This window comes from Sinocyclocheilus anshuiensis, unplaced genomic scaffold (genome assembly GCF_001515605.1).
Source record: "Sinocyclocheilus anshuiensis isolate Anshui unplaced genomic scaffold, SAMN03320099.WGS_v1.1 scaffold699, whole genome shotgun sequence".
Taxonomy (NCBI): domain Eukaryota; kingdom Metazoa; phylum Chordata; class Actinopteri; order Cypriniformes; family Cyprinidae; genus Sinocyclocheilus; species Sinocyclocheilus anshuiensis.
The window spans coordinates 257,271-268,731 of NW_015552576.1; the positions used below are offsets into that span (position 1 = coordinate 257,271).

General features: G+C 39.8%; 1 protein-coding gene across 1 annotated transcript in view; it reads right to left on the bottom strand.

The window, feature by feature from the left end:
• Positions 1-11,461, bottom strand: part of LOC107665183 (receptor-type tyrosine-protein phosphatase U-like) — a 299,759-nt gene that overhangs the window by 146,262 nt on the left and 142,036 nt on the right. The window contains exon 4 of the mRNA XM_016455965.1: positions 5,263-5,344. Within this exon, the coding sequence (XP_016311451.1) occupies positions 5,263-5,344 (82 nt within the window). The remainder of the gene's footprint in view (positions 1-5,262; positions 5,345-11,461) is intronic.

Sequence of the window (11,461 nt, forward strand, 5' to 3'; positions counted from 1 at the left end):
GAACGCGCCCTCAAGTGTCTGCTCCTCCAGAGCATCATACTGTTCCCGTGTTCAGCCCAGAGGGGGCTCCCGATCCGGAGTTCAGCCCTGAATGCCTGGAGGCTCACAAATGCCCGCCCTCCCACCCGCTCATGCCTCCTCCTCCGCTGTCATCTGGCAGCCCCTCTGCTCCCCCTCAGCCAACCATCAGCACGGTGCGAGCTCCGCGGGACTGCCATCCTCCAGCGTCGCCGTGGCTGGAGTTTCCCTTGACTCCACCTCCAGCCTCTAAACCCCGGACTCCGCCTCGGCCCGTGGACCCGTCGGCTCCACCATGGCTCCTAGCTCCCTCCTCTCCGCCGTGGCCCGGCAGTCCACTGGCTCCACCGGGCTCCCTCGTCGCCTTGGTCTGGCGTCGACCATCCTGCGCCTCGGGACTCCACACCTCCGGCTGTGCCTTGTCCCTTCATCCCTCCGGCTCTGTCAGGCTCCTTCATCCCTTTGGATCCTCCTCAGTCCTCTGTCGCTCCGGCTCCACCGCGGCCTTTCGGATCCATGCCTCCACGTCAGTCGCCGGCGCCATCTGCTCCGCCTTGGACCTCCGGATCCTCCCCGTCGCCCTGGCTCTTTGGCTCTCCGTCTCCGCCTCGGGCTCCTCCGCCACCTGCTCCGCTGCTGTTGGTCCTGTCCTCGTTTAGTTTGATTATTAGTTGATTCCCCGCACCTGTCTATTCCTCGTCAAGTCTAGAATATAATGTGTAGTCTGCCTCATGTTTCTTTGTCGGATCTACTTAGTTGTGTTCGTGTGTCATTCCTCGTTCCTTGTTCCTGAGTTGGATTTACCCCTGTCTTGGATGTAATAAAGACTATTTCGTGTATTCCATGGCTCCGTGTTCCTTCCGGCAGTGATCATGACACATGCATTATTCAATCATGACGATTATGTTTTCTTGGGGATGTTCCATATTACATTTCAGAATCAGGAGTAATCTTGCTAATATCTTATATTTGTAGGAGACTTACTGACCTTTACACACAGTCATGAGCGTCTACTACAGTCTTTTCTGTGCAATTTTCTGTACTTTTTTTTTTTTTTACATTATTTTATCATGATAAATATTTAGGCTTAAGCAAGAATAAGAACAAGTTACTTTTTGATTTCTTTAAGCATGTTGTCTTCTTACGTAATGCTATTAACCAAGTAAAATTCTGGGATTTGACAGGTTTTGTTTGGTAGGAACACATGAGGCAAAATGTCACGAGTATTGAGAAGCAAAGTGTGAACGCCTAAGGCTGGGTGGTCTGGTGTTGTGTAAGAGAGTCACACAGCCTTTAATGCAGCTCCATCTGCAGAGGACCACAGTGAAACCACGCTCCTGATCCGGTGCTTACGGGAGCCCTGTCTCCATGGTGACGGTCTTTCGCCCTGACCCCCAGGACAGGCTCTTCACTGCATTGCCATTCAAGATGACAAACGCTTGTTGCTTGAGGAGAGTTTTTGCTGTATGTCTCCATGGGGTTTATTTTCTCACAAACACCCTCCATTATTATTCATTAGCAGTAATGCGGATTATACTTCAAGATATGATGGAGCAGAGGGAACGACATGTGCTGCAGGTTTGAGCTAGTTATAGAGTGAGGGAAAGAAGATCCGTTTCAAAACCTAGTGAGCTGCTGTGCTGTCTACATGGGCAGCTACCTTCACAAGTGATTGATCTGAAACGCATGCCACACAAATGTGATGTTTGCTTAGAGTAATTGCAATTTATAAGAATATTAATAATAACTATTTGCTTATTAACATGCATATTACTTGCATATTGGCTGGTTATTAGTAGTTATAAAGCACATATTGATGTCTTATTCTGCATGACCATATTTTAGATCCCTTAATCCTTCCTCATACCTAAACTTAACAACTACCTTACTAACTATTAAAAATCAGTAATTAAGAGTTTACTAAAGTCATAGTTAATAGTGAGAACTGGTCCCCAAACCAAAGTGTGACCACGTGTCTTCCTTTCACACATTTTTAATGACTGTATTCACATCTTCGACTGCAGTGAAGCAGATAAACGATTTAGGACAGATACCTTTTTACATGCTTGTTAGATTTGATAAAGCACATCAGGCTTATTCATATACTCTAGCATATTTCACATGCACCGGTAATTTAGTTTCGCCTTCTCTCACAGCGCAATATGAAGCCTTAATGTCTTGCATATGTGGAAGATAACCCCCCCACGCATTCTGACCTATTACAACAAGTGTCAGTTGCTTTGGAAGATCGAGAGAAGACATGAAGATATGAGACAAGAGATGGTCTCTGTCCTGCTCGTGTCCCACAGCCCTCTGAAAGCACAGAGCGGTAATGTGATGTCAATCTTACAAAAGTGTGACTAGTCCACTAATGGATTAAATGAACTACTAGCAGTCAATCAGGAAAATATTTGGTCGGGTAATTACACAAGTACATACTGAGTAATGTTAATTAACTACATGTATTTACTATAAGGTTAGGGCTTGGTTTAAGGTTAGTTGCTAGTAATTACGCATAATGTACTGTCACGCTTTATTTGAAGGTCCAATTCTTGCCATTAACAAACCATTAACTACAAACTTTGCCTCAATAAACTCCTAATTTCTGCTTATTCATATTTAGTAAGGTAGATGTTAGTTTAGGTATTGGGTAGGATTAGGAATGTAGAATATGGTCATGCAGAATATGCACTTTATAAGTACTAATAAATAGCCAATACGTAATATGTATGCTAATAAGCAACTAGTTAATAGTGAGAATTGGTCCCTATACTAAAGTGTTGCCATTCGTTTAAAGTAAAAAATAGATAAATTATAAAATAAAATAAACAAATAGATTCATAACTGCATAAATACATCTAACTAGTTGTTTTAACAGTTGTAAACATGAACACTACTTGCAAGCAAGCAAACAAAATAATGCCATGTAAGGGAATATAGAGTGATCAGTTTGCAATTTATTTGAGGTTTTCAGAGCCTGTCAGCAGTTTTTCCATTACAGTTGGTCTCCATCAGCAATGTGCAAATTTGCCAAACTGAGCATCATCTTTCTGTTACTGTACTAAATACCCCAACAGCACAGGTTTAACAGAAGTGTATGACAGAATCCAGAATATTGCAATAGTAGGTATAACTGGCTGTTTTTAAATATTAATTAAAAAAAAAAAAAAAAGCTTGTAGAAGAGCAAAGTCATCTGTTATCAGTAAATTGGTATTTTTCCCATCCATAAACTGTTACTAGATAAACCTCAGAGTTGATTGATTTGATTTCACTCTGGGATGCTTTGGCATAATTTCAATAATGCATCACCAAATCAAAGTCAGACACAAACTGAGACAGACAGACAGACAGACAGATCTTTAAAGTGTTTATCTGATGGAGTCTACATATTAATAGGAGGAAATATTTGTATGTACCAACAAGCAAATTGCTGGCAAACGCACAGCAGTTCAAAAGTCTGGGGTCATGAGATTTTTGAAACAAGTCTCAGATGCTCACCAAGGCTGTTTTTATCTGATCAAAGATACAGTAAAACAGTAACATTGTGAAATATTATTACAATTCAAAATAACTGTTTTCTATTTAAACATATTTTAAAATGTAATTTATACCTGTGATGCAAGGCTGAATTCATTACTTCATAACTTCATTGTCACATGATCCTTCAGAAATGTTCTTGTTGCTCAAGAAGCATAATTTCTTACTATTATCACAATTAAAATGGCTGTGCTGCTTAATTTTTTTTGTTTTGTTTTTTGTGGAAACAGTGACACGTTTTCTTTGATAGATTTATAGACAATTTTACAGAACATAATTTATTTGAATGATATAAAAAAAAAAAAAAACAATGTCACTTTTGATCAATTTAATGAATAATACAAAATAAAAAAAAAAACTTCCTGACCCCAAGACTTCTAGAGGGTATTGTGATGTGACTCTAATGGCAGTAGCTGCAGTGACTGTAAGTGGAGCTGTCCGTGGTGCTGATCACTGCTCTACATTATGTAAGTCTGGTAAGACGACAATGGTTTTACTGCAATTACAGATTCCAGGAAGGCTTTTCAAATGTGTAGGGAAAAAAATTGTACAGCAAGAAAATCAATTTTAAAGGTTCTTGTGCGTTCCAGAACCCCAGGCTATTTATTTATATTTTTTTTCAAATGCAGTAAAAGCATTTTGAGCAGAGAGCTTTAAACTGTCCAGGTGTCAAACAGAAGTTGATTTATCCTGGCAAAACCAGAAAATGTAAGCAAATTGAATCTCAAAAGATGACTTGTAGGACGGTTATGCATCAAAATGTTGTAAAGCAAGAGAGCTTGTTCAAATCATTAACCCTCAGTAACACTAATAGTGCATTCTAAACACAAATGAGTGCTAATCACAATGTATCCCTCTTTTCTCATAAGTGTGTATCCGCACTGAAGCAGAACAAGCGAACTCTTTAAATATATGAACGAGTATGTAATACTAGGCTTGCAAACGCCTTTGTGTGTCCATTAGTTGTGTTTCTGGAGCATTTGCAATTACGTTCTTGCTGTGGGGTGTAAAATTAAAATGCGAACAGAAACCTACAGTCGGCTCCATCAAATTAAAGCAGGCCACAAACTGAGTCTCACAATCCAACAGCATGGTCCCCATCCGCTTACAGTCTCTGTTTTCCAGCATTCCTGTCAGCATGACCACTCTGCATTTCCCAAAAGTCAGCAGGCAGCAAAACCCACCACACCTCAATCCAAACTGCTGGAGCAGAATCATGCGTCGTCCACTAACACACACTTCCAGCAGTGCTAATGGCGTGCAGGTCAGCAGGTGTGTGAGGACACGGGAAGCGTGAGAATAGAGAAAAATAACAGCGCAGTGAAGGACACAGGAGATTCGCTCTAATTCACGCCTGAGTGAAGCAACAGATTAAGTAGTGGCACACGGAGCACAAAAGCCAAAGAGAGAAGACCCTTTTTCTTTCTTCTTCCCCCAGAAAATAAATAAATCTGAGACGGCGACCGCTGGGACCGGGAGAGTGGACGTGGAGCAAGAACAAAGGAAATGGAAGGCAAAGTGTCAGTGGATAATTGTCTTCCATGATGGCTATTCAGATCAAAAGTAAGCACCCCACGACTCTGACGGGAGGAAATGGCCACCTTTGTTCCTCGTTCCGGGTGGGCCGACCTGGTCATACGCCCCCCTCTAGGCTGGAAAAGGTCAGTGAGTGTGTGTTTCTGTGTGTGTTGAGCGACTGAACTTACAGCAAGGGTAGTTTAACAGCACTATATCGTCCAGGCCGATGTAACCCTTCTGCTCCGATGAGATTGTGGCTTCAAACACGATCTGCAAGGAAAGAGATGAAAAAGTAAGACAAAAAAGAAGAAAAGACAGCAAGAGAAAAAAACACAGTAGGTACAAAATGTTTTTACAATTTGCAGTTTTACAGAAAGTTTTTTCATGTGAACAAGACATGATAAACTGCCAACACTCGGCATGGGAGACGCACACGATAACAAGGGTGCAGCCTCTAACATTAACCAGGCTCATTGGAAATACATGCCTCGACCTCAAAACTTGCCTTCTTCAAATACATGCCTTCTTCAAAACTCAAAAATGTACCTATACATACGAATCGTTGCTGTTTCCAGTTGAAATTAACACTAAAGGCAGTACTATTTTTACTCCTTTTCACACAAATATCATTTACAGTGCCAGAGTTTCCATGAAGAAAGCCTAATTTTCCGCACATTTCTTTTCACAATATTATGACTTCAAATCCATTTTAACATTCTTCGAGAGACTTTTGAACATTAGCATCATGTACAGCTTCATATATATATATATATATATATACAGTATATATACATTTTCTAATGCAGTATGTTTGCTCGGTGGCTCACACCATACGGCATTGCATTTGTGTGGTGAAAAGTTCTGGTACGAATCCTGTAAACTACGGGTCAACAAAAAAGCCCAAACCCTATAGAAAGAACAGCACAGCTGCATCAGCGGATGCAATTTTATATCACTTTTGCATTCGTTAACACTATCGGGTAGGTTTAGGGCTGGGTTTGGTGTAGGGGGTGTGTTTTCCAACACAATAGAGCATGAAGCTTTTAGCGACACTTTCTGGACATTTGAATTCTGAACCTACCTGAACCAGGTACATATTTTGAAATGTTCACAAAATGTGCAATAAGGCATGTAATAATGGTGTTGCAGAAATATCACCACAAGTAAGTATTTTCAACGAGCCTGGGTTGCTCTAATGCAGGGAGCTCATAGCAGGCCTCAATACTCTCATCCCCCTAAACCTCACTCTGATCCGGGTCACGGCACCAGTGTGACTGGTTCTACTTGCACCACTCCAGGGGATTCGAATCAGCATAAACCTGATGGTTTGCTAAGGTAAGTCACATGTACCGCTGCAAGGCAAAATTTCATTGAGCAAAATCTAATCATTTCAATAGAGATCTGTATATAGTCTGGAGTTTCGTGTGAGGGCGAAAAAGTTCCGCATGCAGATTTGGCTCATGTCAAACATAAAGATGTCTGGTCTTAAAGTTACTTCTGTTGTGTTAGACTTTTGGGTCCCACTTTATATTAGATGGCCTTAACTACTGTGTACTTACATTTAAATTAATAATTTGGCACTATGCACTTATTGTTTACATACATGTTTTTACATTGTACTTATATTTTTAAAATACCTATATGTAATTACATCTGTAATTAGATTATGTACTTACATTTATAATTACAATTTTGACCCATCCCTTACACCTTAACCCACCCTTAAACCTACCCATACCACCAAACCTGTCCCTAACCTTACCCGTATCCCACCTCAATAGCAGCAAACGTGTTTTACAATACAATATGACCTCAGTGAGTACATTGTACTTTTTTGATGCAAGTACATAGTAGTTAAGGCCACCTAATATAAAATGTGACCAACTTTTGCATTGATATTTCGATGGTAATACAAATTAATATTACCTATCATTTTAATTTTCATATTTTAATCATAATAAACCATGCAACAGCTTGATTTCATTCACATTTTAAATTTTTAACCGTTTTTCTTTTTCTTTGTCCGGCCAAAAAAAAAAATAAAAAATCCCTATGGCAAATAACATATCAGCTTTTGGGTCAAAGGACTTATATTCTAGATACAGATCTGTTGATATTTGCATTATTTAAAACATATTTACACTATACTTAACTAGCATCATGAGTACAACAGCTGTAATTATAATTACTATAGTAGCACACCCCTGTGATTGTCATTAAACCAGATGTCCCATATCCCACTATCATTATCATTATAATCACTGTAGTCGGGTTGACTATTGCACTGAAGCATGTGAATAAGCAGAATGCTTTTTTCTTTTCAATTTGTTGCTTTTTCATTTTATTCTTGATGTGAACAGGCCAGCGTGTGTTCTTGAGTGAGTGATTGAACTGTGTTTGCTCCCAAAGGTATTTCCCATGCTGCCTCTTGCTTCAAGCAGATTCATTATTCTTTGCTCTCTCAATAAACAATACGATCTTGGCTAACTCAACTACATAATTGATCACTTACACGCAGTTCTGCCTACCCACAAGCTAGCGTTTGTTCATGTAAAATGTTATGCGGGCATTCGCTGAGCTAAAGGCATCATGATTCAGCACAACAATCTCCCTGTTTTGACCTACCGATGAATTTGACTCAAGACTTGCGCTCTGCTGAGAATACAGATCTTGCTCTCTAGTGGCCAATTACACTGCAAGTACCCCACATCACTCATCCATTTACACAACTTTAGCCATTCTGCTAACAAAGGGAAGACTGCCTCCCCGGCTGTTTCATTCTTGGACAGGCACAGATAGCTGATAGATGTCCTACCGCTCTGAATCAAACAACAAACGAGCTGGCAGCGCTAACAGCCAGCCAATCAAAGCCGAGCTGCAGCGAGCGAAGAGACCTGACGGTGCAGCAGGGTTTCTGTGCACGCCGTCCTTATCACCACAAACATATTTAGCGATGTTTGCTAAAGCAAGCAAAACCATTACTAGTTTTGAACGAGCCACCCTCTTTAAGTATTGAAATTCAAAGAGACCACTTGGTAAACCAATCAAATTGTGGCAGTGATGTACATTCAAGCATCATTCGCATTTATTTAAAGGAAATGTACAAATATAGTTTCTTATTTGCTTCTGTGAAAGACACGGAGCAGATTAGCTGCTGATTCAGGTCTTTATCGATTGGCTGTCTTTATGCCCAAACCCTGTCTGGTTAAGATTTGACACATCAGTCACCGAGAGGGAATGACAGAGCGGAAGAGAATCATTTGTGGAAGCAGAGTGATAGACAGAAAGAGGGCCAACAGAAAAATAAAGGCACAACTGGGGACATGTTAGCTTGGATGGGTTGTGCTAAAAGAACTGTGTTACAATTAAAACTGTGTTTAGAGTATTATTAAACTGTAGAATGGATGTCTATGGGACACACAGCATTGCACCAAACTGACTCTTATAAAAGTATGGCCAAGAGACTAAACATGATCATGAAAATGAGAATAATGTGATTTCCGAAGGATCATGTGACACTGAAGACTGGAGTAATAATGCTGAAAATTCAACTTTGATCACAGGAATAAATTACATTTTTAAAGATATTCAAATAGAAATTATTATAGCTATTTCAAAGTGTAATAAAATTTCACAAAATGTGTAATTTCACAATACAAACATAAATGTGCTGTATTTCTAATAAAAAATAATAATAATTGCAGCTTTTGTGAGCATAAGAGACTTCCGTTTAAAAACATAAAAAATCTTACTGACCCCAAAGTTTTAAATGGTAGTGTACATATATATTAGACAACTGTCTTGTGTATTTTTACATTAATTAATCACCCAGACAGTCTTGTATCATATATAAATCGCTTTGATGCAGTGAATAAAAAGTAGTGGTGTAAATCAGATGGTTAGTCACGATACAATATGATATTGATTCTCATACCCATTGATACGATATTTGCCAATACCTCAAAAAAATCTACGATAAGATGATGATACGATTCGATTTGTATATCGATCGATATTATGTACCTATTTTAAACACCCCTCTACATTTTTATTAACTCACAAATGCAACCAAAATATGTAACATGAACATTTGTATCTGAAATTTCCACATCCTGTACCTCAATTGGCACATTCACAACAAAAACAACAAAAAAATAGGCCTACACTCGAAAGCACGGATGCAATATACTGATACACAAGATGTGCATTTCTATGTAATTTTGTCTGTATTTGTTCTTCCAAGCACAAAAAAAGCGGAAGAGAACTCATTTCAGTATTGGCGCGCTGTTTGAGATGCGGCTGTCTGCGTGGGAAAACTTCTCACATCGCTCGACAATTCTGGCAACTATCCCGAGCTTCTTTTACGCTCGCCTTGTGCATTCAGGCAGTCTTATTATTGAGTCCTGACACGTGAGTTTGAATGAGAATGAATGCAATGCAAAGACGGACATTGCGTCAAAATGTGGACAGTGCCAAAATAAGGTGCCTATTTATCCTACAGATATCAATATTTTGCGCATGGCACCGAAACGTCGTATCGTTAGGCCTTTGATCAATGTATTGATCCATATCGATAGATTGTTACACCCCTAATAAAAAGCATCTGCAAAATAAATACATACAAATGAAATGACTTTCTCCAGAGGGCACCTCGGCCCAGGAAGGAAAACGGGTTAGTGTTTTGGGCCATCAATCTGTCTTAATGATTTGCTACATCCATTAGCAAAGCACGTTAAAAACATGTCAGGTTTCTTGGCTCACTGAGCTGGATCATGAACGGGAAGCTACTGAAGGGACACATTAACAAGCATACTGTATGCAGTATGTGTGCAGGCGGAAAGACTGCGCCCCACAGCGGCTCCATCCAGGGCACTGTGGTTGAGCTTATATAAAGCATTTACCATGATTTGATTGAACATTTGATTTGATTTATTTGAGCAGCTGTGCTCTCAGAACAAAAGAACATTACGACACAAATGAGGTACCAAATAAGCAATTAAACTCGACTAATCAGCTAGCAAAACACGGCTGTACTTGACGGCTAAAACGATGGAAGATAGAACCACAAAGACAAGTGAGAGCCAAGAGAAGACCGCTGGGAATGGGACAGGGATGGGACAGTCATGTGCGAGTAGTTAAGAGGACAGAAGATAAATGATCATCTACTGGGCAAGTGTTTGGAAAGGAGTCAAAGTCGTTCCTAAGCTCATTACAACAGCCTGACACAGAATAAACTGACCAAAACTGAATACTCACAAACTGTTTATTTATTTCTTTCATTCTCTTCTCTGGTGTTTATCCTTGTGTTTCGCCTTATGTTGGTCTTTTCGATTTCAATTAGTCTGAGCCAACCCCCCCCCCTCCCCCCTATTGAATTCTCCATTTGGCAATGCATAAAAAACACATTAGCTGCAAAAAAAGAAATCAGAAAAATAGATGATAGAAGAATGATAATAATCAGAAAGTTATTTTACTTTTTAATGATATTTCACAATACTACAGAAACTTTCTTCAAAAACATAAAAATTGCGTGTTTGTGTGTATATATATATATATATATATTAATATAGTATAAAGAAAGATGGCATTCAGTATTACATAAATGACATAATATTTGAAATAACATAAAATTCTAACAAAACATTCCTTTCCAAGTGGCCCTTGAAGCCGTATTTTCACAGCTGTAGTATAGACTCATTCATGGTCTTGGACAAGAGCAGAATGCAATTTTTCTTCTCAGATGTAATGAAAGTTGTGGAAACAAACTCCAGCAGACCTGATTGTGTGCAGATAAAAACATTCAGTTCTGTTCTAACCTTCAGAAACACAATGAAATCCCTCAAGAAAAGGAGTCTGCGCTGACCTTTCTCCAACACTTCCGTTGTGTTGTCTGTCCACTGCAGTCTTCTGTTTGGATCACGTGTTCTCCCTGCATAATGACTAATCTCCTGATGCTCAAGAAATCCACCATCAATGCATCTGGGGTGGATACTGGAAATCCATTGAATATAGAATGAAAATAAAGGGGCCCAGGACAGTTCCCTGGGGTACCCCAGTGTGGCTCAAGGTCCTGGAGCCTCGAATACTGCTGGCTCTCAGGAAGGTAGTCTATGACCATGAACACTTCAGAGGAATCTATATGGTTACCAGGCTTTCACTGTTCAAGCACTTTTATCCATATGCACTTACAACTAATCACAATTTTCCCTCATTTCTAAAAATCATCTGCTAAATGGAAAAAAAAAACTTAGCAGTTCAGAATTCTAAACTAATGTCGGCACCGATAGCCTTGTGGGCAGCGCATCGACATACAATGCCGTTGCGCTCTGGGCATCCTGAGATTGAGTCCTGGTTTGTGAACCTTTTCTGATCCTGCCCCCCCCCCCC